A 27995-nucleotide genomic window follows, 5' to 3' on the forward strand; every position below is an offset into this window, starting at 1 on the left:
TTTCAGACTGACCGTGTGCTTTTATCATATTTGCCTCCGGTAACGGAGCAATTCCAGTGGGACGTGCTTCATGATTTTTCACTAAAAGGGCATTATGTTGCTCAGCCACCAGAAGACATGTGATCAATTCAGAGTATTTTTTAAAACCCTTTTCACGGTATTGTTGCTGTAATATTACATTAGAGGCATGAAAAGTAGTTAGTGTCTTTTCTAACATGTTCTCATCATTTATCGTTTCTCCACATAATTTTAATTGAGAAGTTATTCTAAATACAACAGAATTATAATCAATTAGAGTTTTAAAATCTTGAAACCGTAAGTGCATCCACTCATAACGAGCCCTTGGCAATACCGTTGCCCTGAGGTGGTCATACCTCTCTTTTAAGTCTTTCCACAATTCAAGTGGATCTTTTACTGTCAAGTATTCCATTTTCGGGCTTTCATCTAGATGATGACGAAGAAAAATCATAGTCTTTGCCTTATCCTGACTTGATGCTGTATTTTCTTCAATTATAACATCACCAAAACTTTTAGCGGTAAGGTGGATTTCAGCATTAAGTACCCATGACAAATAATTTTTGCCAGAAATATCAAGTGCCACAAATTCCAATTTTGACAAGTTTGACATGATGAAAATTAATTTGAAAGTAACAAAGACAACTTAAAAATTAAATTTCTTTAGTAGATATACCTGATATAGAAGTTAATTTTCTGAAAAATTAGAGTTTCGTGCTGATAACGTATTATAAACTAACTAACTTGACAATTTTATAAAGGAAGAAAAGCAAGAAAATATAAAGAAAGTATTAATATAGAGAAAATAGTAGAAATTTTCTTCTTTTGTGTGTGTTTTTATAGTTGAAGAGTAAAACTATATTTATAATCGTATATACAAGTGGAAGAAAATATTAGTGCACCACAGCCTATTTACTTGGTTGATAACAGATTTTCTTGGAACAACTCCCATCTTCCCCAAAATATAATTTTACCCCAAGAAAAAGATAGTAAACTTGTTGTGGACTCACCGGACTGGCAGAATTCATAGGGAAAATCCAATTGACGAATCTAAGTCACTCCCATACGCATCCGTCACTTTCCCCCATTATTCTCGTAGAAGAAAAGAAATTTCTAGTGACATTGACACCCAAAACCAAAAAAAAAACAAAACCAATCTTGATTCTAATTTTCTCAAAATTCACCTCTAATTTTGGGGTTATTCGACAAAAGGGGTTCGAATTTTTGAGGTTTTGGGGGTTAATAAGACCTATACATAGTGTAGCAGGGAGGTGAGGTAGGTGGAAGATGTTATCAGATCATTTTCAAAACGGGGTGGAGACGGCGAAGCTGATGTGGTCACGGATTCCGGCGACGGAGGAGGAGGAAGTCGGTGAGGTGGGTCCATCAAGAAAGGGCAATGGGAGCACTGTGGAAAGTCTTGATTATGAAGTTGTTGAAAATTATGCTTATAGGGAAGAACAGGTGGATCTTTTGTCTAAAGCTCAACTATTGTTATTTTTTGTTTAAAGATAGCAGCTTTATGTTCAAAAAGTCCTAGCTCTATATTAGGAAAAACTCAGTTTTTGTTCTAAATATGCTTGCTTTATACTAGTATTGTATAGCAAAAAAGAGAAAAAATTAGCTCATTGTTTTACATTTGGAAACTAAGATATCTGAAGTTGTGTTTGATGTGTGTTTTATATGGACAGGCTAAAAGAGGAAAGCTTTATATGGGATATGCTGTTTTGGTTAAGTGGTTCTTGGCGTTACTAATTGGAATTGGTGAGATTTTTTATCAGCTTAATCTATGGTTATTTCTCTTTGTGCCCTGTAGGAATAGATTGTCTAGGGTATGTTCTTGTCCCTGGTACCCCATTTTCCTCAAATTAAAATTGCTTGGAGTTAAATTTTTGTTTCACATGGATTGTGGGAAGGAATGGAATTTTATGATACCAGTTTCCTGTGAATAGTTCTAATAGGAATTGCACTGGTGAGAGCACCTCTCTGCTGTTTCCCCCCCTCTATTTGAAAAGATAATATCAATATCTGATGCCCTTCAACATACCCAGTGTGATTCCATCACAAGAGGGATCTGGAAAGGTTGGGGTGGTAAACCTTGCCCCTACCTTGAGGAAGGTAGAGTGGCGGTTTCCAATAGACCCTCGGCTCAAGAAAAACATTTTCAAAATAGGTTTGGCAAATACAAGAACAAATGATATAGTGGAAATACGGTAGAAAAGAAAAGTAGTGACAACAAAATAGTAAAGATAACCCAAGTAAAAGAAATAACAATAGTTATACAATTGAAGAATAAGATAATAATAGAATAATAAAGATACTGATAAGCAGAAGAGGGAGCATACAAGATGCTCTAAGAAAGAACCATGCTTTCCCACTGGAAAGAAAGCTCCACTACGTACTAACCCTCTTCCCTAATTTTCGACCTTTATGTTTTTCTATTTAAGGTCATGTCCTGAGCTAAAGATATGCCATGTGTGGAAGCAAGCTAGCCCCCAATGTTGGAAAGTTGGGCGAAGAGCGCATTTCCATCGTGAAAGATTAAATCCAACTACAAGTTCCTGCCAATAATCCGATCACTTTGTTGCGTTTCTTCAATACGACTACTGAAACGATCATAGTGATCTTCTCCGGTACCTTCTTTTGTGGAAGGATCCAATTGATCATGAACATCGTAAGATGCTTGTCTTTTGTATCGTTCAAGATATATAACATAGATAAGATCATTTCTAAAAGAGTTTCATTGTCGAATTGATCTCGAAAACGGACCCCCAATAATTCTTGCTTCCCAAAGGTGCTTTATGAAAGCCGGTTCACATCAGTTCATGTCTAATCACCTCTCCAAAATTCTAACTCTGTCTACTTTACCTTTCCTTAGACCTATTCTCGCACCTTTTCACTGGGGCATCTGTGTTTCTCCTCTTTACATGCTCGAACCATCTCAATCTCACTTTCCTCATCTTGTCCACCACAGAGCCACTCCCACCTTAATCTCTCCTAGTTTGCCCGCACATCCATTCAAGTATCCCCATCTCCACTACATTCATCTTATGAACGTGTGAATTCTTGATTGGCCAATACTTTCCTCCCTATGACATAGTTGGTGTAATATCCACTCAATAGAACTTACCTTTAAATCTCAGTGGTGCGTTCTTATCACTTAGGACATCAGATGTGAGCCACCATGTCATTCAGTTCACTCTAATCATTGATTCCTATTTTCTTGCATTATTGACCCAAGATACTATGTATTAATCTAACTTCCACATCTGCCTCATGTGATGCACCACTGACCTTGCACTCTATGTACTCTATGTTAGTCTTGCTCAACCTGAAGCCTTTAGACTCTAGCAGTCTAGGGTCTATTTTCAAACCTCCAGTCTATCGTTAACTTCGCTACGTGTCTCGTCAATCAATACTATGTTATCTGCAAGTAACATACACCATAGTACCTCCTCTTGAATATCTTGTGTCAATTCATCTATCATCAAGGCAAATAAAAACGGGCTAAGAGTTGATCCATGATGCAACTTCGGGGATGTGTTCCGAGTCTCCTTCCATTATTCTTACTCAAATTTTGGCTCCATCGTACATATCCTTAATTGCTCTAATATATGCCACAAGTACACCTCCAGACTCGAAGCATCTCCATAAAATCTCCCTAGGGATCTTGTCGCATGCCTTTTCTAAGTCTATGAACACCATATGCAAGTCTCTTTTCATATCTGTATACTGCTTTGACGATCTCCTTAGAAGAAGATGAATGGCTTCCATAGTTGATCGTCGGAAATAGACACATCCCTCCTCATCCTCATCTTTATTACCCTCTCCCAAACTTTTATAGTGTGGCTTAGTAGTTTAATACCCATGTAGTTGTTGCAATCTTGAATATCTGATGCCCCGTTGCAAGAAAAAACTCAGTTGTTTAGCCTCTGTATAAGACATTTGGAGGATCTATTTTCGCACGATTCAAGATTCCACCTGAGCTGCTCCTTCTGATATTTAGGTCATATTTAGTAAGGCGACATTATACAAATCAAGGGACAGAGAGTAGAGTTGAGAAGAACAAATAAATTTCCAGATTCACATGTGTCGTTTGAACTATTTTGTTTTGTTGACTCCTGTATGGTGCATGTCAATAGGTTGACATATAACTGATGACCATAGTAAATCTTGAGCTGAAACATTATTGGAGGAAGAATAGTTATTTATTTTACCTGCTTATATTGTCAGCAATAGAGAACTGGCGATCTTGAAAATGCATCTTTTTGTTAATCTTTGCATGTCCTGAATAAAATGGAACAGAAAAATTGAGGAGGAGGATCCATATAGCCGACCCAAATTAATTTGGATTGTGCAGTAGTTGAGTGATTGTTTAGTCTTTGCCTGGTTGACGTTTTTATTTATAAATGTAAAGCCAAGACAAATATAAATCTAAAGCTAAGACAACATTTTCTCTTATTTTCTGTTTTTGTTTTGGGATCCCTAGCTAGCTCTTCCCTTCTAGGGTAGGTATTTGATTTATTATATAGATAAGAGCTTTTAATATTCAAAAATTGAGAAATTAAATTTTCTACTTTTGCTCTGATTAGCCTATACTAGGTCATAAATGACTCCCTAAAATCTAAGTCCTTCATTTTATTGTAAAGGGATATCTTAAAAATCATTTAATTACTGTGCTGGGGTTAGCTTATTCTTCATGAATGGAATCTCTCGTTTAAAGAAGAATATCACAATATTTCTGAGATTTGCAACTTATGTTGTATATAGCGTTAATAGTTATTGTGATAGTCAGACATATTTCAGAACAAATGATTGTATACAAGCCATCAAGGTAATAATTTGATTTTAACCTTACCATTTCTCAGGAAAAAGAAAGAAAAATTTGATTTAAGCAAATGAGATTATAGTGCTTAAGTCCATTTTGGCGGTTTCATGTGGTGAGTAATGCTTCATATTTTAGTTCGTGAGTTATACATCATTTTCCAAACTATTAAACAGTTACTTTTGACCAGCAAAATTTTGTTACAATTTTCTGAGATGAGAAAATTGTAGAATTCCAAATGCAATGTGCATTGTCCTTGGCTATGGTGTGTAGAATAGTTTTTAGAAAATGAACTTGTCAGTGCCCCTTTGGAGCTTGCCAACTGATTATATTTCTGGCTCAATTTGGAGCTTTATCATAGTTTAGCACCTCAGACGTAATCTCTCTCTCTAGGAAAAACCCTTTTCAAAAAAGAATGGTTCTCTTTTCATGGGCTGGAAGTTTCGGAGTAGCTTAATTCATCATCTGAATCCTGTCCTTAAATGTAGATGTTAGGACCAATCTTGTTGTAGGAGTATATGAGTGATGATTGGTGAGCCATGAGTTTTATGTCAAATAATCATGGAAAATCTGGTGATTAATACTTTGGAGGGTTGTGATTCATATTCCCCTCTCCTTGTGTCATCAAAATTAATTTTTTTGCTCATTTTAGCAGACAGTACCTTCTTGTTGTGTTCTGAAATGGTGGAGTTGTTAGAACTAATAACATGTGTCAGTGAGCAAAACTTTGCTACCATTTTGTTGTAGTAATCTTATTTTCTTTTATTTTTGTATTTCTATAATCATTAGATCTAATAGTCGCTCTCTGATGAACTGAGTTCCTATTCATTTTCTCTCAGGCACAGGACTTGCTGCTGTTTTCATTAATCTTTCTGTTGAAAATTTTGCGGGATGGAAGTTCTCATTGACATTTCAGATTATTCAGAAGTCATACTTTGCTGGATGTCTGGTGTATATTTTGATCAACTTGGTTCTAGTATTATCTTCTGTATATATTATCACATACTTTGCACCAGCAGCATCAGGATCAGGAATTCCTGAAATAAAGGGTTATCTAAATGGTACGCTTGTACTTTCTGGTATTCTTTGTTTAATCTCTGGCCAGAAAAATATTTTCTGGGTTACTCATTTTGGTCTGTATGTGTAGGAATTGACACACATGGGATCCTTCTTTTCAGAACTCTGATTGGAAAGGTATGATAGCACAGCTAAGCTTTGATCAGGATTCTCTGTCACTCTAAATCAGATAATTTGTTGTTATTCTTACTCGGTCATTTAGATTTTTGGAAGCATAGGTTCAGTGGGAGGTGGTCTTGCTCTTGGCAAAGAAGGGCCTCTTGTACATATTGGTGCTTGTATTGCTTCTTTGCTTGGACAAGTGAGTATTACTCCTACTTTTTTCTTCTATAACTGCATTTCGCTTTTGATTTTTCTTGAATTCAAATTTTATCTTATATTTTTCTTAGTTTTAGGCAATGGAACATTTGTTGCTGAATTCTATGTTCTGTTACTGCATTTCACTTTTGATTTTTCATGAGTCCAAATTTTATCTTATATTCTGAGTTTTAGCAATGAAATATTTGTTGCTGATTCTATGTTCTGTTTGTTTTACCTGGTCATTTGAATCAAAGATCTGATTTCAGCATTTACTTCCAATCGTTATACTGAATGTTCATGTATTTTGATGTAATTACAGGGTGGATCCACAAAATATCACCTGCGGTCAAGGTGGCTCCAAGTTTTTAGCAGTGAACGGGATCGTCGTGATTTGGTGAGTGACTGTTGTCTTTTTGGTGTAAAGAGGAATTTGTAAATGAACAGAATTAATACTTAGTATCTTAGGCCTATAAAAGATATACTTAGCCTCTTAGAATCCCTGTAAGTTTGGCAAGGGATTTTTCTTTTGGTTTCTTGCTCACTTGTAATTAGTACATCACCTCCTTAGTGCTAGATTTATAATATAATTACCTTTCTCTATCTCTCAAAAGAAGAAGATATTGTTGTCTTTTATATTAAATGAGATAGAATCACTTTTTCCATTTCTACTTGGAGGAATATTGTCAACCAATTTTCCCCAAGGAGCTCTTTGGATATTTTCTAACTTTTGAGGCCCTTTACAGTTTTAGTTTGCTTGATCTGTTTGTAAAAGGATAACATGTGTCATGCATTATGTTACACCAGGTGCAAGTAATTTTATTTTTTTCATGTTTATTCCTAGTGGTTCTGTATAGAAGTTAGAGAAGTCACACGTGATGCGATGCATCTTGTGCAATTCAATGTGTGTCTTATGGTCCATTGGCAATCAACCTGAGTAAAGGGAGTCAGTAAAGTAGTACATGTGGAATAGTGGTACTTCTTAAAATGTGTGACTTGGTTCTAGAGACAAAATAACATGCAGTGTAGTAATAGCTGGAAGACAATCAGAAAAATCATGTACTGGAGTTGAACCATATCCCAAATACAATATTTCACTGCTAAAGCAATTCGATGGTGGATTTATCCCCTTCTTTGTGTCAATATGATTGATGTTGCACAATTATCCTTTGTTTCAAGCATCCAGATTTATTTTTATGAAAAAAGTAAGCATCCATGTTTATTATGAGTATATCAGCTCTTGTTTCATTTTTCTTGATCGTTGCAATAATAATCACACAATTTAATTTTGGATCCTGATTATATGTATCGACAGTGTAAAAGATTATTTACACATCAATCTGGTTTAACTGGTTGTATCAGGTTATGTACTGTTCTTTGCGTTAATGTGGGTTGGAGAGAAAAAAATAGGAGAGCTTTTGAAGGAGTAGAGTTGAGTTTCTCTCGGTTGAGGAGTAGTCTCCGTTCCCTAATTTTCTTTTGGTGCACAAAAAAGTTCCTTCTTGTATAGATGATTGGGTGGAGTTTGTAGAGAACCATATCGTTGTGTAGATCCTTACTTTTTGATATATCCCTTGTATACGGCTGTTATGGCCATGTTCATGAATGAACATATTTTACTTGATCAAAAAAAAATAATCAACCTATACGACTGAAATCTATATCCCGATAGTTTCAAAAAACTAAACCAATGTTGTTTAGTGGTTCCCTCTTGTATATGACATGTTCTTCATAATTATTTTGAAGTTGTTAAGAATCTACAAGAATTTTGTTAAGGATCTCTGAACCTGTGATATAATATCAATCCATATAATTGTGATAAGGATCTGTGTGATTCTGTAAAAATGATATCACTCTTTCCAATCTAGGTTAGACCGTTTAAATCTTGAGGTACTAATCTATCTGGACATCCTAAATGTGTTCTTTTGTTCTTTTTTTACTTAAGGTGTCAACTTCTTTATGAATCTTAGGAAGCGCTAAAAAGATTTGGAGATGAAAGCTAAGATCTGGTTTTTGAAAGTTCTCATGATGAGAGGGTTATCAAAAAAAAGTTCTCATGATGAGAGGGGTTTTCTCTGCTCTAAGAAGTGCTTACTCCTTTGTATCTGTTGACTCAGGTGACTTGTGGATGTGCTGCTGGAGTTGCTGCTGCTTTTAGAGCTCCAGTAGGTGGGGTATTATTTGCTCTTGAAGAGGTCACTTCTTGGTAATTCTCATCTCTCCTTTGAGCTTCTTTCATGTACATCTAGTGCAATTTATGAGATATTTTCCTTGTTGAACAATTTCTACTTCTGCATACTTCTATTTCTGACACTGCTAGTGAGCAGTATCTAAACCATCAATGTTAAGCCCATTGCTGTTATGATTAATCATCATATTAGCTGGTAGAGTGGTTTTTGAATAAGCACGGTTAGCTTTCACTTTGTACCTTTCTGAATGTGGTGCACTTTACTAGGAACTATAATTTGTTTGAATTATTTGATTCTTTCAATCATAAACAACACAATGTTTTTACTTCCACTCGAGTAGTCGTTAGCATGTTCTGCAATGTGAAAAATTAAATGCTGTTTGATCAACTGTTGTTTCATTATTTATCAAAAGGTGGAGGAGTCAACTAATGTGGCGGGTCTTCTTTACCTCTGCAATTGTAGCTGTTGTTGTCCGTACAGCAATGGGATGGTGTAAAGATGGAAACTGTGGTCATTTTGGCGCTGGAGGCTTCATTATATGGGATATCTCTGGGTTAGATTCTGAACTCATTCTGGTCTTCTACACTATATCCTCGTTACACTTTTGACATCTTACAATTCTCTCAGTGGTCAAGAGGACTATTCTTTTGAGGAGTTGTTGCCCATGGCAGTTATTGGAGTTATAGGAGGTCTCCTTGGTATGTATGGTTGACATTAAGATGTTGAGATACCTGAAGAATATGGTCGGTAAATTAATTGGTCATGCATTGACTTTTGCAGGAGCTTTATTCAATCAGCTTACTCTCTATGTAACACACTGGCGTAGAAATTACTTGCACAAGAAAGGAATTCGTGTGAAAGTAAGTTTACTTATTAAGAAGAATTTCTTGCGGTTGTATATTCTCATTTTTGAAGATGAGTATCCTTTCCTTGCTAAGCTTGATGAACTAATTTTGTGGTCTGCCACTCTCAGATTATTGAAGCTTGTCTCATCTCTGTGATAACTTCAGCTATTTCCTTTGGATTGCCACTTTTTAGAAGATGTACTCCGTGCCCTGAAGCCGATGCTAATTCTGGCATTGAATGTCCGCAAGCACCAGGAATGTTTGGTAACTATGTTAATGTAAGATCCTCTATGACTTATGACTTCTGCTTTATTTTATCTTCAATCATTTAATTTCTGTTACTTTGCTTTTATAATTTTATTTTTATCATATTTTAAATCTTGAAAACTATTATGCTGCATGTGGTCGTCCTTTCTAAATCCTATGCACTTACACGTTAATACATATCAAGCAATCAATGGCTATTAACGGGAGCCTCAAGCTGTGACATCTGGAAGAGTAGAGTCAACTGTTCTATTTATGCTTCGCAGGCACCTTAGTTTCTTACTTGAAAAGGTTTAGGCTTAGCATTTTATGGAGTTAATGGGCTTGTTTTGTAGTGCTTGTGGATTGCTGACTATCTTTATTCTTTACCAATTAATTCTTTAAAATGGTCATTATTGATACTTCTTATATTCTTCTTCAATACAGGCTAGGTCCTGCATGGGAGCTTGTATATAAATCACTTGTGAAAAAGTAGAGTAAAATGTGTACTGTCTCTGGGATATGGTTCCACAATTCTATTGTTGTGTTTGTTTCATGTCTATGTTTTGTTAGATAGGTGAAGCATTTATTCCTCTAGCTCCAAGTAGACAGTTCTAAATCTGTTTATGATAATTAAGCATTTGCTGTTAGCAATTGAAAGTGCATTCAAATCTGTTAATGCATGCTACATCCAGGACTAGCAGTTGATTTACGATCCTGGCTTGATTAATTATGTGCGGAAAGTTAACATCCAAATAAGTACTATACAGATTTTCCTCTCGAAAAAAAATATTATGTGCTGAAAGTTCAAATCCGATTCCAGGCTTCGCTGAAATATTGTGAAATGTTTCATTTTCCTTTGTGATGTTTTGTTGTGTTGATATTTGCTTCTGTATTTTTCTTGATATCCAATTTCACTTTTCTTCTTTTGTTGGTGATGTTTGGATTTTGTGCATTTTGCAGTTTTACTGTCAGAACAGCAAGGAGTACAATGACCTCGCAACCATATTCTTCAACACTCAGGTCTTTAAACAATTCCTGAACCTGTGTTTATTTTAAACAAAAAGCTGTCAAGTTTCCATTTCACTAATGGAGCTTTTTGTGTTATGCATGTCTGCAGGATGACGCTATAAGAAATTTATTCAGTGCGAAGACAGCTCACGAATTCAGCGCTCAAAGCCTACTGACATTTCTGGTACTGAATACTTGTTAAATTTCTCCCTTCCATTTGTGTGAATGATAGCTTCATGTATTCTATGTGTTCATCCTGACTTCTACATTTGGGTGAACTGTAATTACTATTTGCATGAAAATTCATGTGCTTGAAAACTTAGCAAATTATGGTATCAGTATTGAGAATCTGAGATCCCCATAAAACTGCTGTTTCTGAAATTTAACATCGTAAAAGATTTTGTAGTGTTGTCTTGAGTTAAATTCAAATCTTCTTCCTTTTACCGGGATGCGAGTTTCTTGTGGGGTGGGATAGGATTTTCTATCTGAACTTGAACTTCCTTTTTTTTTTAAGCTATAATTAAAATAGTATTCAGAGCCACACAATGCTATTGTTGTGCTCAGGATGTGTTGAGTGAACCTTAATTGATGCTAGAAACACTTTGGATAGCGTGCATTTCTAATACACTTTGTCTTTTTCAACTCTTCAAATTTTATGCTTATCTGCCGATACTGCTAGAGTTCTTGTGCTTAAGTGGACTCTTTTCTGATGTTTATGCAGTTCAGGGAAGAAAGTTATAGCAAAAACCTCTCTCGTGTCTTGATGGGTTACAATTATGCAGGAAATTAATGATTGGTGTATTTGTCTCTCAGGTTATGTTTTATACCTTGGCTGTGGTAACCTTTGGAACTGCAGTTCCAGCAGGTCAGTTTGTGCCAGGCATCATGATAGGATCAACTTATGGACGTCTTGTTGGCATGTTTGTGGTTAGCTTTTATAAGAAGCTGAACATTGAAGAGGGGACGTAAGTATTTCTTTCTTATTTACTCCTTTGTTTAGCCATATACATTATAGATTTATCCTCTGGTGAAAGCTTTGACATTACTGGAATTAAGTTCTTTTTTGCCCCTTTGGTTCAAAAAGTGTGTTCCACTTCATTCTGAGTTCCTCCGAGTATTTAAAGAGGTGAGGTATCACAATTGATGGAAGCAGATTCCTCGGTGTTCAAGGAATAGAGCATAGTATGCTTCTTGATTTTTGATAGAGTAAACAATCGGAGGATCACTTGATCGAAATCACAACCATGTCTGGAAGCCCTATATTCATTTTTTTCTGGTGTATTGTGGGGTGGGGTTGCGAGAAGAGAATCAATTACTAGGCCTCCGCTCTAGTTTAACAAAATTAGACCTAGTCTCAGAGGTCGTTATGAGAATCTCCTTTGCATTTTACCTCCCTCTGCAAAACCATCATATGACAATGGTGTCAAAGAAAATGGGAGTGTTTGTGCATTGCATCAGGTTGACTTGACTAATCCTGTGGATGATCAACAAGATAATCTTTTTTTAGTTACTAATTGTGGTGTGTCGTACTCTCTTTTTGCAATATGTGGGGTTTGTGTAGTCTCTGGTGTTGTCCATCGGGATCTCTAATCAATAAGCAAATAAATAGTTATGCTGATTCTGCAACATTAGTCAGTTCAGACTGGCTCGTGTCATAGATGGCAAATAATCTAAATTACCAGTTGAAAGTAGTTTGATCTTCCAACAACTTGATGTCGTTAAATCTGCAAGTTTTGAAATGATTGATTGCATTTTATACAGAATTAATTGAGATAAAGTTTTTTTACCTTATTCCCCCCAAAAGAGGAAGGCTAGTAGGTGTTTTTAAAATATTTTATCTTACCTTATCAAAAAAAAAGATGTTCAGAAATTTTTGAGCTATCCCACTCATTACTTTGAGGTTTTAGGTTCTATATTATGGTTTTTTTCACATGATTTATCTTGCACTGGGTAATCCTTTCTCTTCACTTATAAAGTCTCCTAAGCCTCTTTTGTTGAAATTTTAGGTATGCTCTTCTAGGTGCTGCATCTTTTCTTGGAGGCTCTATGCGTATGACTGTATCTCTCTGTGTCATCATGGTGGAGATTACAAACAACTTAAAGCTTTTACCTCTAATAATGCTGGTTCTTCTCATCTCAAAGGTGCACTTTGATACTTACAATTTTCTCCGGCTCTCTTTTTCATTCACATAGGACTAAGGGTTACCCATGTGTAGGCTGTTGGTGATGCTTTTAATGAAGGATTATATGAAGAACAGGCTAGATTAAGGGCAATTCCATTACTTGAATCTAGACCAAAGTATCAAATGCGCTATATGACGGCAAAAGAGGCATGTGGGAATCAAAACGTAAGAATTTCTTCAGTGCCCTTGTCATGTTCTGCTCCTACTAGCAGATGCTTGTTTCCTTGTTTCTTCGGGATGTCATTTTTTTCAGAATGGAGCTAAAGATGAATAGTGGTTTCTTTACCTTTTTCTAGTTGGAGTTATTAAACTATCACTCTTGCATGATTTGGACGGTCAGAGTCCGTCTTCCTTTCTTGTTTATTTTATTTCTGCTAAAAGCAAGTGAAGCAGCAGCTCTGTATTGCAACAATTCCTTGATATTTCAAGAATGAGCTCTACGTTCATGCAACACCATCTGATTTGACCATGACTAGGAACCTTAATGTTAAAAAGAAGATGCAAACGAGGCAGAAACTTTACTAGAATTCATAGAGTCCCTCTAAAATTAGAAGAGGGTTAAATTTTGGATTTTCTGACCCACACCTGTGCAGTTGCTGTGCAAATCCTAGCTCACTAATCACCCCTAATTGCTGCATCTTTTAGGTTGTATACTTCCCTCGGGTTGTGAAGGTTGCAGATGTAGTTTCTATTTTGAGGAGCAATGACCACAATGGTTTCCCTGTAAGTTAAGCTTTGTTCATCTACTGTGTTCAGTGGAAGCTATTTGCATGTTGGATCTTTCTTCTGATTCATCTATTTTTAGGTTGTTGACCATGCAAGAACTGGGGAGACACTTGTTATTGGACTTATACTAAGAAGGTGAGAGATAGTGATGATCTTTCCTGCTATTGATGCTTTATTTGGAGACACGGATTTCTATACTGAGAAATCAGTAGACTTGAACAAAATATTTATTCTATCTTGTTGTTTATGCAGTCATTTATTGGTGCTTCTACAATCAAAAGTTGATTTTCAGCATAGCCCTTTACCCTGTGATTCAAGAGGTGATCTTTTGCCAATCAGGTAACTTGGTTGAACTATTATGGAGGATGGTGTATTGGTGCTTCTGTCTATTACATGAAAATTTTAAAGATTATGTATTTCACAGGCACAACCTTAGTGAATTTGTGAAACCCGTTTCTAGTAAAGGGATATCTCTCCATGATATCCATTTCACTCCAGATGATCTGGAGATGTACATTGATCTTGCCCCATTTTTAAACCCGTCTCCGTATGTTGTTCCAGAAGACATGTCATTAACAAAGGTAACATAGTAACTTATTCTAATTGTTGCCCCTTTATTAATTTCCAAGTCATTATTTTGCCAACTCTTGTATGGAATTGAAGACAACATGACAAACGTAGGCTTAGTTGTTATCTTAAGGTGGAAAACAAGAATTTATTCCCACTCATGCCCAAGAGACCAAGTTTAGCCATGGTATCCATCAAATGATCAAAATGTTTCAACATTCTGATGATGGTACAGGTATATAATCTTTTTCGTCAACTAGGACTGAGGCACGCACTTGTTGTTCCACGCCCTGCTCGTGTTATTGGCATGATCACTCGAAAAGATCTGATACTTGAGGTACCTTTGCTAGACCACCTATTTTCATTTATATTTAAAGTGGTGATTTTTCAGTTCAATCCATGCATCAGTTTAATATGATTTCTGGTATTAAGGGTGGATCCATACTCCCCCGAGTTTCAAACCTGTGGGCCAACTGGAGTTGGACCAGCTAACCCACTAGGGGATTTCTCGGATATTTGAAGAAAGTGGTTATTTTTAATTGATGTTAATAGTCTAGACGTTATAATGCAGGATAATGATGATCCAGCGGCCGTAGAGCTCCAATCAACTAGTGTAAGGTCTCTTTCTTTATTCATACTTATGGACATCTATCCTGTTATGATTTGCTTTAAAATTTTCTGATTCGACTATGTGAATGTGCGCCTGATTTTTCCCAGGCGTCCTGTGACAGCTGCTGCACCATTACCTAAAATGTCTAATCATACTAATATTTGTCAGAAATGAAAAAAAAGTCTGGCAGCTGGTCTGGACACCATGCAACATACGCAGTGTAGTCCCACAACTGGGGTATGGGGAGTGTAGTGTGTATGCAGCCTTACCCTACCTGGTGAAGGTAGAGATTGTTATTTCATAAGGACGCTCAGCCCAAGTGACGCATATAAAAAAAGACTATGAAAAGGAAACAATAGTGAAGAAGCAATATTGAAAATTATGGACAAAAGATTAGTAACAATCACAAATAATACGATAACCTAAGCAAAAGGTAATAAAAACAAGTAATTAAAAATCGAAGAATAAGGTAGTAGGAGAGTATGTAATCATGTACATCCATTGTGCAGCATATGCAAGTCATCTTTCTTTTGTTTATCACCTTCTTGGTTCAATTTTGTAGCAGATTTGTGAACTCTATTACTCTCCCTTTACTTGTAAGAAGGTTGTTGTAATGGCAACCCGCCTGTTGCATTGCCTGTGCATTCTTGGTACTGTTCTTTTGTGCTAAACTCATTACTGACTAAATGGAAAAAAGGGGTCATTATTCCATCAATGAATTAACGGTTATTTCTGGAGTTACTCCGCTAAATCGAAACAACTTACATGACATTTTTGTTTGTTATTCAGAGGTACACTATCTAACCATAGAGTGATCAAGAGGAAAGGAGATGCACAACAGCCGCTTCTTGATGGTCTTCTTTAAAATAGAATCCCAGGGATTCGCTGCTGTTTCTGCAGTGAAGAATAGCTTCCAGCCTCCCCTCTCAGATTTGGTTGCAGTAGATCTCACTTCATAATCTGTCGTCATTAGATTCTAGGAAATGTATAGTGTATTCATTTCCCCTTGAGAAGTATGGGGTTATCACAGAAACAGTTCAATATTTTTTTTGTATTTCTTGCAAATGGTGTATGAGAAATTAGTTGAAAAGCTGTGCTCCTTTTCATTGAACATTTGGAGCAATAGTTGGAAGAAAGTTGACACTGTTCCACATTCTTGAATCTCAGTGGTCTCTATAACCTCTTGCAGCTGATGCTCTCTCTTTCTCTCTCTCTCTCTCTCTCTGCCACATCTATTGTCCATTGAAAGGAATTGAAATGTTCTTTTGACTAAAGTTATGAGTGTTAAAGAGTGAGATATACTTTATTTCTTGAAAGATCTTGTAATTTCAAGACATATTTACACATAGCATATATACATTCTTACCTGTATGTGTGTACAAAAGTTTTTTACATGGACTAAAAAGAAAATCCTGTCACGTAAACTGAAACAAAAGGAGTAATTGTTAAATACTTGAAATATTTGATCCGGCATAAAAAAAACCGTGAAGATTTTATCCTGTTAACCCAGGGTCGATTGGAATTTGTAATGAAATTTATCTCATATTTGATTGGAGTAGTATTAGTTAAAATCAGTTTTAAAATCAAGACTATAACCTGGATAACGTATCTCATATAAAAGGTGGGATACACAATTAGGTTATAATCTTGAGTTTTAGTCTCGATTAAAATTAATCCTGGAATATCCCAGTTTGAAACCAAAAGGCCTCAAAAGTCCCCTACATTGCTACCACAAGAAGCAAATGAACCAACAAGCTGTAAGTAAAAAATTATGATATGAAAAGAAGAATACAATCTTGTACAAGTTTTATATAGCCACATGACAAAATTACACATTATTACATTTCTGTAAATTAAAAAATCAAGAGAATTTAGAGGTCTCAACTTCAGCTTTAGGTCATGATTAACATATTCCATAACCATATAAAAAAACTAAACCTTACAAAATCCAAGGACTTCTTTTCCTCCTTAAGCAAAATTAAAAAGAACAACTAAAGAAACAGCCATCACAACACCAATTTTGTTAGGAAGCCAATAAGAAGCATGACTAGGAGAAAGTGCAGGCACAGCTACAGCAGGGATAGGACTTGACGACGAAGGAGATTGAGATGGAGACGCGGATGATGAGACGCGAAGAACATTGATATCGACTTTCTGGCCAGATTGGCAATGGCCAGGTACACCACAGAGGAAAAAATGGTGGCCATGAGTAGTTATGGTAATAGAGTCGTTCCCAGTTGTGTGTGTTGCAATAGGAGCAGATGCATTGCAGGACTGGTAGTCAGCATGTGTCACTTGCATCACATTGTGGAATTGTGGGCTGTACTGGAATACTGTCACAAAATTCTTCAATGTTATTCATAATATGAAGAATAAGAGAGTAACTTCTATACACTATCAATTTAATTAAAACAACTATTATACTACCAAGTCGCTCATATACAAGATAATTACAAGTAATCCTACATAAAAAAAATACGTTAGAATGTATATACATATGGGTGGAGCTGGGGCTTCATTTCAAACCCCTCTCGCCAAAATATTACACTATATGTGTGGCATCATATAGTAAATATTGAATCCCTTTGGCTTTCTCATGTGTTTACTTTATATTTTGAATTTCCTAAATAAAAATCCTAACACCACTACTATATATACATGCGTCAGAGTTTTTAAAAAAATAAATTTCTATCAAGTTACCTAGAAGATATTAACTAATGAACTTAGGGGTTGTTTGATACGAGGGATGAGAGATAATAATTCCGGAAGAAAATGCAGGAATATCTTGTGTTTGATTACGGGTATTAGTTTTTTACCAAGATTATTTATCCCACCATTTATACTATAATGATGGGATGACTAATCTTATGGGATATCCCAATAACTTTATCTATCCCATCCCCATACCAAACAACCCCTTATAGTTATACTTATCCCCATAGACTTTTCACCTACAACTAAAAATTGCATGAGATTAATATGTTAGTAGCCTTTACCATTCTAGTTTATTTGCTTTCTATCTGAGCAATTGCATAAATCTCTTAGATAAAGGAACTACAGCTACAATTACTTGTGAACACAGATAACATAACTTACTAGCACTATTTTCTGTAGTTATTTCACTGTGAAGTTCTCATATCAATTACTTCACCATGAGCTTCTAAAGCAAGCTCAATCAATCGTCAATCTACCATGTAAAGCTGACAAGTGCAATCATGTCTCATCCAGCGGGGCTTTGTTGTACTACCTTCTCTACTCATTCATGCTTATTTATACCCTACTACAATCTATTTCCTTATATCCAAGGACCCCTACGCCAATCATCACCGGTCCATGAAAAAAAGAAATGCTATCTCTTGATTGATCACTATTCTATTCTTGTTTGTTGTTAAAGCTTCAAATTTCCTTGCCAAATATCTTAGGATTTAAGTTATGCACTGATATGCAAAAGAAGTTTCGCACTATCAGCATAGTTTAATAGATTGTATAATCAGGTAATTACTTACCCTAAAGCATCCCGATTTAGCAGGGTCCAAGGAAGGGTTGCACCCCAAAGTGTGATGTAGACAATATTGACTGCTTAACTTTCAGTGTATATATGAAAGTTAAATAACAGACTGTTTGGTCAGTGAGGATGTGCAACAATAGCCAGCAATGAATAACCAAATGACCAATATTTGTGGTTCAGGGGCGTTGGAGGTCATTCTTAGTTATTAGTGGGGACTTCCAAATTGCAATAATGAAAGCGTGCAAGTGCAACACTCAAATCAATTTAATAGAAAACCAAATATGATAGGTGTGCATTAACTGGAAAAGCTATTACACCTAAAAAAAACTGCAGCTTGATATCTTTTTTCATTTAAAAGCTAAGTTCTCGAACTCTCCAAAATTGTTGCCACATCCATGTCAGATCCTCTAAAAACGCACTACTTTTGGAGGATCTGCCACGCACCCGTCGATATTTTTGAAGAGTCTGAGCAACATAGTTTGAAAGTACGGTAGTTATTAAAATTAAAATGATGACTCCCATATGACAATATTTCAGACAGAGAAAGACTATGAATTTTTGGTAGTTATTTCAACTAAAAATGTGTGCCTCTCTGTTATGGTTTGGGGGTTAGGGGGCTCAACCAAATACCCAGGCCATTGTGTGAAAAAATAATAATAATAAAAAAGACAGCTCAGTACACAAAGCATCGGGTGTGAGCTAGATAACCTATTCAATGCATAGGTTAGTGGCAGCTACCCCGACTCAAACCCGTGACTTCGAGCCATGACCTATATGTCACACAGAGACAACTTTACTGTGGCTCAGAGACAACTTTACTGTGGCTCAGAAACTCCCTTCGTATTGTGTGAAAAATAATAAACTATAAATTTTCCAGGTAAAAGGCTAGTTTTGTGCAGTGCATGTGTGCCTAAAAAGTGAAATTTTCAGGCCACAATACAGAGAAAGGCTATTATTATGCAGAGCATGTGTGCCTAAAAACTAAAACAAAAATCATATTTTTATGTAATTTAGGGTGTATAGTGGCAAACACAAGGGACTGATTCTTGTTAGTGGGTTCCCTAAAGTCAAAACAAACAACTGTTTCAATTTCCTTCCAAGAATTTTACATTTCCTTCTATTGAAACAAAATGGCTGACCAACATAGATTGTGATGGGCTAATTGAAATTTCTTCACCCTTAATCAGAAGTATCGTTCGATTCTAGGAATGAAAAAAACTATGTTGGAAGCGCCACTTCCAAAAATGGAGCCTTTATTATGAATTCGTATTTAGTGGGCTTCTATATGGATATCGAATGCCTAGCGAAAAAAATGTCTCTAACTCAACAGCACAAATAAAAAACAAGAAAATAAACCTAGCTGAAAGAATATTAAGTTTTCACAAATTTTGGTAAAGATTAAGCAAATTTTGAAACTTTCTCCTCATAATAGCAACTAGAGTACATGAATCACCAAGAATTTTGAAAACAAGAGGAAAAAAATCATGTTTTTAAACATGGAGGAAAAGACATACCAATTACATCACCAACAAGAAAGGTTTTATTAGCAGACCATTGTTTGTAATCAACATTACCAATAGTTGTCCAACCAGCTGATTCTCCAACTTTATACATAACCCCAAAACACAGCTGCATAAAACAAGCTAAAATCAAGAAAACCAAAGTCATTTTAGGTCTGTTTTCAAGAATAAAAGCCATATGGTTAAGAATTTGACTATTTTGTTTTTTTGAGGAATTATTTTTCTTTTAAAATCTGCTTTTGGGTTTTTTTAGAACAGGATATAACTGAAGAGTCTCAGTTTTGGTCTAGCAGTTATATATATCTTTAGGAATTTAGGACTAAGGATTTTTTTTCTGAAAATTAAATTTGTGCTGCTTATGATAATGATGTGTCTCACCACTACAGTACCACGAGGCAATCATCATGCTTTGTCAAGATACCCAAAAATAAAACAAAAAATAAGAAGAAGAATAAAGGAAGTGGTCCTGATCATGCCTAGAAAAAGGCATGCTTTTCCATATCAAATTTGACACCTCGATGTTGACTCATCACATTCTAGGGTTGAAGAAGGTCTCAAAAGTTCGATTGTTCGTCGATTCAAGTGGTACGTGAGTTGGGTTTAGAACGTCGTGAGATAGTTCGGTTCCTATTTATCGTTAGTGTTAAAGGGAGAAATGCGAGGAGCCAACCCTAGTACGAGAGGATTGGGTTGGGCTGAGCACCAGAGACCAGCAGGACTATTGCAGTATAATATTTGGTAGCATATAGGAAAATAATTACCATATAATTTTTATATATTTGGTAGCATATTTATAGGAAAATAATTACCATATAATTCTTCATATATTTGGTAGCATATTAAGGAGATATTTAGTTTTCTTATTTCAATATTGTATCACATATATATTCTCTCTTGGGGAATGAATAAAGGAGAGTCAGGATTGTATACTTTTCACCCTTATAGCCAGTTCAAATACCACAGTGGAAGTGGGACGAGATAGCCATGGACTTTGTCTCTGAAATATCGAAGACTGCGAGGCAACATGACGCCATTTGAGTGATTATTGATCGGCTATTATTTTTTTGCAACACAAAGTCAGAATCAAAAAATTATATTTCTAAAGGAAATAGAATTTAGTTATTATGTATATAAAAAGAAGACTTTTATTAAAAGGTTACCTGGTGTACGAAGCATCTCACATTTCTCTCAGATTCAGAAAAAGGTCATGATATAAGTAGACACCCTTGAAGCAAATATCATGATTGATTCTCAACATTCAAATCCATGACCTATAGATTACTTAGAGATAATTTTATTGTTAAAAAAGTAGAGTTTATATTAGTTTAAATTAATTTTGGATTATTTCTTGAAATCAACGTGGATACACCCAATAAACATCATGTACAGTTGGCAGTTGGGAGAAATACGGTTGGAAGACTTGAAAGGAAAGGATGTTTGGGTATTGGGTGGGTAGTTTGGATCATAGAACACAAATTAAAGTATATATGTTGCTTTTTGGTTTAGAGGTCAAATTTGTTTGGTATGAAGATCAACAGATTTTCTTATTAGGGGGTAATGATGCAATGTCTAGATGAAGAGTAAGCCTTCAAGTTTGGTTTAAGTATTACGAGATACAAAGTTATCGTAGAGAATTAGTAGACCTATACTTGGTGTCAGTGTCGATGAGAGATAGTAACACAATGAAATAATTAAAATATTTGTAAGTAGTGGCGAAGCTAAGGATCGGAGTGCAAGGGTTTCATCCGGAAAAAAAAATTGTAAATTTTTTTATCTGGTATATATAAGGTTAAAATTACTTTTTTAATGTATATATATAATATAGACATAATACATAAATATGTCATTTTAATTTGACTTCATTTCATATTTATGCACTCCAACTTTAGGTATGCACAAATAGGCGCTTAAACTTGTATAAAATCGAACAAGTAGACACATGTGTCTACGTGGCACAAGACACATAAGATGCCATGTAGGATACAAAGTTGTCATGTAGGATATAATGCAGGACGAATGTGTTTATTTGTTCAAGTTTTTGATAGTTAAAGTGTCTACTTGTGCACTAGTAAAGTTAGATATCATAGTTGTCAGCTAAAGCCAAGTTAATGGTCATATTTATGTATTATGCTTATAATATATGTTGAATCTTTTTAACTTCTCTCTGTGTGTATGTTTTGTTTAGTTTCTTTCCACCTTTAAGAATAGAAAAAAAAAATCTAGTAGAAAGTATTTCTTTAATTAATAGGTAATTTTATAGAGAGTGGATCTAAATTAAATAAAATTTCAGTAAACGAAATTTCAATATAAATATCGAACATGAGTGTGAAATAAAACAAAAGAAAGTGAGTGAGAGGGATGGGGTAGATGAGAGAGAGGGGGAATACTTGGTCAAAAATAAAAATTTATACCATTGATATTTAAATAAGATAACATCTAATTAAGTAAGAACTCGGAGAAAATGAAAAGAAGCCCTTTCAGCTTGTTGGCTAGTTGTCCACATTTATTGTCACTTAAATCTGTCCATTTACAAGGACAAAATAAAAATAAATTATGTCAAAAGACCGAAGAAATAAGGTTTATCACAAGCTAACACAACAATTCAACCAACATGAATTGTGGTGCAATGGTGGGACTGTTTCATCCTTAATTAGAGGTCTCAGATTCGAGCTCTGGGTATGAAAAAAAATCTTGTTGGGAGTGTCACTCTCAAATCAGTGGCGGATTCAGGATTTTCTGTGAAGGGGGTTCGAAGTCTAAAGAAGTAAACACAATAAAAATTTAAGATGAAAAACGGAGCGAGATCGGAGGAAAATAGTAATTTTAACCCGCTACATTTAACTTACCTTATCATGTTTCTTTTAGGTTCTTCTTACTTTTACCTTGCTTCATGATCTTTTAATTTTATATTTCATTGTGCTTTTTATTTTTTTTCAGTGTTCTACTTTATTTTGAAGTTTTTTTAAAAAAAATTATGAATTGATGCTCATTCAACTATATGTTACTTTAAAAACTATCAAGATTCTTTAAAAACGTGTATGAATTAAGTTACTAATATTTTAATGTATATTCAAAAAATAAATAAATGACATCCTCGAATTTTTAGTTCATTTAATTCAATTTACTAGGTTAGTCATTTGTGAAAAAGACAAATGATGAATAAATCAAATAAGTTTAGTTTAATTTCCATCTTATTAGAATTATATTGAAAAAAATAATAAGAAAGAAATACTATAAAATTGAGAAGAAAAAAATCAATTAAATAGATTTTGTTAAAAGAATATGCACAATTTTTAAATTTCTTCTTTCAATTGCAGGCACAGGGACTCGAACTCAAGCAACCTAGGCATCAAATGAACTCCTTAACCATTGAGCCATCCTTACCTTTAGTTTTAAGGTTTTAAGATATATAGTTATAAATTCAGAAATTGAAAAGTGTAATTTTTCAATGAGGGGGTTCACTAAGCTACACGTAGTTCCGCCCCTGCCTCAAATGGGCTCTGCAGTGCACGATTCAGATTTAGTCGGGGTCCACGAACTCCAAACACCGGGTGGAAAATAAAAAAAAATAACACAACAATTCAAAAGTTTCATTTTCACCAAACTTTCCAATATCTTGGCCCCTACCCCAAGTCTTCCCTGAAGAAATTAGCAATCAATAATTAAGCACAAATCTCAAACATGAAGTTGTTATTTTTCACTAATTCACCTCTTAAAAAGGTTAGTGTAAACAACTAGCTCGTTGCTTGTAATTTTAGCATGGTGCTTCATAAGGTAGAAATAAAACTCTTCTTCCAGTATATAATTATTATGAGCCTTATAGTAAAGTAAGAACTCATGAATGGGCAAGAAGGGGGACCAGACAAGCTAATTAACACAGTAATTGGTTTTGCTGATCTATAAAATCTCAATAGGAAATTGACACAAATATACTACTTCAAAAAATCAGCTATTAGCATTAGTCATTTTTGTTTTCGGGTTCCGAAACAACTTGGGCAAAATATATTCATTCAATAAATATTCTTTCATTCACCATACAGATGAATATATTCTACTCTGTATTTTTCGGCGGACGGTCATCTGTCTAAAGAAAATAGACGTATAGCTAGGGTTGTTCATGGTTATGGCTAAAAAATTAAATCGAACCACAATCTGAATCAAACCGATTAGAAATTAAAATCGATATTTATTTTGGTTTGATTAGGTTTAGTTTTAAATTTTGAAAACCGACACTATTTGGTTTGATTTTGATTTTACTAAAAAAAATCTCTAAAATAACCAAACCGAACCGAAAAATTATATATATAAATTTTAGTGCACCGGACTGCCCTTTTTTTATATATATATTATTCATAAATAAAATATAAAAATATTGTTAAATTTAATTAATTTAAGTCTTTAATTAACTTTACCATTTTCTCAAGGCCAACACTTGAATTTTAGCCCAACACTTAAATGTTAGTATTTTTGGTATATAATTTTCTTGTACCCCTCCCGGATAGTTCCTCAATTGTTGAGTTTGGAGTTATTTTTTTGCTATAAAGATTTGATCTTGATCTTTTGTGCATAATGACTTTTAGCATTACTTAACTAAATCACTTTGTTCATGTAATAATAATTTTAGTATTACTTAATTGAATCTACATTAGCTTTTATGTGAGTTGCTCATGTACTAGGTGTCTGTGTCTATCGAGATGCGTATACCCTCAACAAACTTATTAATTTCAAACAAAAAAAACCAAGAAAAACGAACCAAACTAAATCAAACCGGCAATAACCAAATTGATAATTATTTTTTTAATTAACTTTGATTTTAACCAATAACTGATCCAAATCGAACCATGAACACCTCTACATATAACAACGTGTTAGATCGAGAAAGATTTTGATGATTGAAAAAAAGAGGAACAAATGAAAAGAACAGGTTGCTAAGACATGTTTCTTTTAGATCGAGTCCGACTGGATAAGGAGAAAGTCAATCACGCGAAGCAGAAGTATTAAAGCGGTGTATAAGGACACGTTTATGACCTGTCCATTTGCATAATGTTTTCTTTCATAAGAGGATTCCTACAAAAAAAAAGGGAAACAGTAAAAGGACATCAACTCCAACTCAAAAAAGAAGAGGTCCTGCAAATCTACAAGGAAAAGGAAGCAGTAAAAGGACATTGACTTCGACTCAAAGAAGGAAAAGTCTTGCGCCTATAAATACAATAAGGTTTTCACAAAGAACGTTGCGCACTTACACAGAAAGAGAGTTTCTAGCAGAACACAATCAAATAGAGGGAGTTTATATTTGAGAGAGTTCTAACTGAAGATCCAAGTGCAGCCTACACAAGGAAACAATATAGAAGAACCTGATCCATAGGTTTAAGCTTTATAGTTCTTAAGTCAAGTTTGCTTGTATTGCATTTTATCGAGTTGTATCTTTAATGCTTTCTAGATCTAGTGAGGTATAAACTGTAGTAGGAGTATAGTTTTCAAGTTGGGGAAGAGTTGAAGACTTGTGAACATAAACCTTGGGCCTTGATGGAACTCTAAAAGTTAGCTTTAAGGTGCGTAGTTACTCTAAGAAAAGCTAGAGCGGCGTCCTAACTAGAAATATCTTAAGAGAAGAAGAGAAATCATTTGGATTCGAGGCGAAACCCCTCTCCTTAGAGTCAAGTGGCTTTCAAGCCCTCTCCGCCGTTACGGAGTTCTTCTGCTCTAATCTCCGAAATAGAAGGTCAGCTGACTGAGGAGTTAGTGTTGATTGCTTCTACGTGAACATTTCTAACAGTGGTTTCTCCTCCAACAGTCAAGGTTTTTTTCTTTCTGGGTTTCTTAGGGCCCTCCGTCTTCAGAACGGTCCGCCTGGCCACCTCTCTCCTTCTTCGGCACTTCCCAGTCCTTCCCACCATACCTGGACGCATCTAGGTAAGCGGCATCTAATTGAATTGATTCACCGGATCTTCCATCTACGAAAATGGAAGAGATGTCTGTTAAGGTCGGCTTCATGAAAGATTCCGATCAAGCTGAAAAAAGTCCGAACCGGACGTGAGGGTCTCCCCTCATCCGGCTCTCTGCAGGGGAATCTCCACTCACTGGTTTGTGTTGAAGTTTAGGGATTAGAGTTAGTTCATATGATTGCAAGAGTTGTAATCTGAATCCATAACTTAAAGTAGATTCAACAGTCAACAGTGGTTGTTGATTCATAGGAATTAGAGTTTATAATTCCTTAGGTTAATAGGTTTGTAATCTTAAATTGTTGAGGCTCAGGATTTAGTGAAGTTGAAGTTAAATCCTACAGAGGTGTAGATCGTAGTTTTTACCCTTTATAAGCCGGGATTTTCCACGATAAAGTACTGTATTACTTTATTTGCTTTACAAAACGTAGTCCCAATAATCCGCAAAGAAACAGATAGAATATACTTGTCCCTTAGACAAATCTGTGGTAAGAATTCTAACACTACTCTCTCTCTCTCTCTCATAGCAGAATAAAAGCAAGCAAGAGCACAAGAGACGATTTTCTCAAATCTCATAACCAAGCAAAAGAGGATTAATGAATAGAGCATTCTCGTTGTTGATGTCTCATTGAGTTAGCAAGTTAAGGATGAAAGGAGTGCACAAAGGCTAAAAGAAAAAGTAAGGTGTGAAGGAAACTTCTTAAACTGCTTTACAGTTGAAGATGGAGGTAAGGAAAGACAAAAGGAATAGCATAATTAGTAATCTCTTGCAGGATTCTTCTTGTATTAGTATGAAATAAGACTTGAAAAAAAGAATTTCTTTTGGTTAAGATAAAGATTAATGGATAGAAAGATTCATGGATCAAAGTGAAAGGAGCTAAGGTCAGGGGCCTGTGTGCCTTGTTTCCAAGATCAGTGGATAGCTTTTATATTCCATAGGGCTTTCATTCAAATGGAGGAGCAATCTTAATTCATCAATCAAAGATAAAAAGTAAAAAAGGTAAAATTCTTTGATCTCGAAAGCCCAACACTCGGCTTGAGAATTCTTGTCCAAACCTTTCATTTGTAAGACAATCAATCGAAAATACAAGATAAGTAGGCCATCATTCGACACCTTCCAATCACGCTGGATTTGAAGAAATAGAAATGCAAGTCTAATTCTATGAATTAGTTCCAAGAAAGCGGTGTTTAAATTGGTTGGGTGACTTTATAAGTATAATATCAATAGCTGAGTGACTTTCTAAGTGAAATATCAATAGTTAAGTGAGTTTTGAATTATAAAACAAAGATGAGTGACTTTCTAAGTGAACTACTCTAAGTCTTCGAGAGCTCCCAAGAGAGGCAAAGGGATTATTTCAACTTGATGAATGGAAACTCCCTACGGTTAGAAGAAGATCTAAGAAATGTAACTTTTTTGTTAGCTAATTAATTATTGTAGTCCCGGAAAGGAACTTGTACTGTTGGGACCGAAATAATTATGTGTCATGCGGAAGCTAGCAAAGCAAACCTCAAAAAATCATAAGTAAGAAGACAAGCGAGAAATATATCAAAAGAGACACAAACATTTAACGTGGTTCGGTCAATCGACCTACATCCATAAGAGGAGATGAACAATCCACTATAAATTTGAGAGTACAAAATATCGAGAGAAATAACCTCACACAATTCACTCAAAATACAAAAAGGTTCCCACAAGTATTAACGTAACACTTGTGTCTCACCGTTTCTCCCCCTACACAGAACTCTCAAAGCTTGTAGGACTACATTGTGAATATTATCAATAAAATTTCTCAACGAAAATATTCTTCATTACTGTCAAATTGGTTGCACTAGAACTGAACTCGCCAAAATATTCTAATACCACTTGTTATGACGGAAGGACGCAAACCTGAAAACAGAAAAAATAAAGAACACCAAATTTAACGTGAGAAAACCCTTCAAATCGAAGCTAACAACTACAGGATTGTCGAAATCCGAATTGCTTCACTATAATAATAAGAAGGTTACAAATATTCTCCTAAATGGCTATACAACAATTGTCAAGCAAGGAGAAGCAATAGCTACACCAACAAAAGTAATAAGAAAAAAAATGCCTAAAATAGAGCTACTGTTTGGGACCTAAAACGGGATGTTGTTGACCTCCAAATTCGATCTTCACCGTTCAAATCAAACATTAAGATGAACACTCAGTAAAAATTTCAGTCCGATCCAACAGTTAATGAATCGTCAAATGCAATTTGAAGGTTGCTGGTTGGAGAGGCAAAACTGTTGCGGAAACACCCTTTTCTTCTCTCTTCTCTCTTGTTGAAAGCTCTCTCAAAAAACCTCTCTTATGTGCCTAATGTCTCTCAAAGACACTACCAATAAGTAATTGCATAATTCTCTCAAATCATCATATTTATAAAGTGGTACTTTTTTCTACAACCAAAACCAACTC

The 27995-nt window shown here is 35.2% G+C and overlaps 2 protein-coding genes across 3 annotated transcripts; one reads left to right on the forward strand and one right to left on the reverse strand.

Moving 5' to 3' along the window:
• The first annotated feature begins 943 nt into the window (after positions 1-943).
• LOC129882992 (chloride channel protein CLC-d) lies at positions 944-15781 on the forward strand. 2 transcript variants are annotated; one of them, XM_055957521.1, is made up of 23 exons: positions 944-1479; positions 1707-1779; positions 5680-5901; positions 5988-6034; positions 6120-6218; positions 6537-6611; positions 8332-8420; positions 8816-8956; positions 9031-9101; positions 9184-9263; positions 9377-9526; positions 10455-10514; positions 10612-10686; positions 11316-11467; positions 12509-12644; positions 12719-12850; positions 13331-13408; positions 13491-13546; positions 13664-13750; positions 13836-13992; positions 14214-14315; positions 14550-14596; positions 15378-15781. In XM_055957521.1, exons 1-23 carry the CDS (start codon positions 1303-1305, stop codon positions 15451-15453), a joined length of 2382 nt encoding a protein of 793 aa, XP_055813496.1. In that variant the 5' UTR covers positions 944-1302; the 3' UTR covers positions 15454-15781. The 2 variants fall into 2 exon arrangements, with proteins under 2 accessions (XP_055813496.1, XP_055813497.1); XM_055957522.1 differs by having other exon boundaries at positions 14550-14591.
• A 584-nt stretch (positions 15782-16365) lies between these two features.
• Positions 16366-20039, reverse strand: LOC129881807 (mavicyanin). The gene is made up of 2 exons (XM_055955913.1): positions 19611-20039; positions 16366-16921 (listed from the first exon to the last, which is right to left on the reverse strand). The coding sequence occupies exons 1-2, from the start codon at positions 19792-19794 to the stop codon at positions 16557-16559; spliced, it is 549 nt and encodes a 182-aa protein (XP_055811888.1). The 5' UTR covers positions 19795-20039; the 3' UTR covers positions 16366-16556.
• Between the last annotated feature and the right edge of the window lie 7956 nt (positions 20040-27995).

The sequence above is a fragment of the Solanum dulcamara genome, chromosome 3 (assembly GCF_947179165.1).
Source record: "Solanum dulcamara chromosome 3, daSolDulc1.2, whole genome shotgun sequence".
NCBI classification, from domain to species: domain Eukaryota; kingdom Viridiplantae; phylum Streptophyta; class Magnoliopsida; order Solanales; family Solanaceae; genus Solanum; species Solanum dulcamara.

Coding starts and splice junctions, on each gene's coding strand:
- LOC129882992 (XM_055957521.1), top strand. CDS start 1,303: ATGTTATCAGATCATTTTCAAAACGGGGTGGAGACGGCGAAGCTGATG. Junction 13,751..13,835: donor GGTGATCTTTTGCCAATCAG/GTAACTTGGTTG, acceptor TGTATTTCACAG/GCACAACCTTAGTGAATTTG. Junction 13,993..14,213: donor AAGACATGTCATTAACAAAG/GTAACATAGTAA, acceptor ATGATGGTACAG/GTATATAATCTTTTTCGTCA.
- LOC129881807 (XM_055955913.1), bottom strand. CDS start 19,794: ATGGCTTTTATTCTTGAAAACAGACCTAAAATGACTTTGGTTTTCTTG. Junction 16,922..19,610: donor TCTTGTTGGTGATGTAATTG/GTATGTCTTTTC, acceptor ATTTTGTGACAG/TATTCCAGTACAGCCCACAA.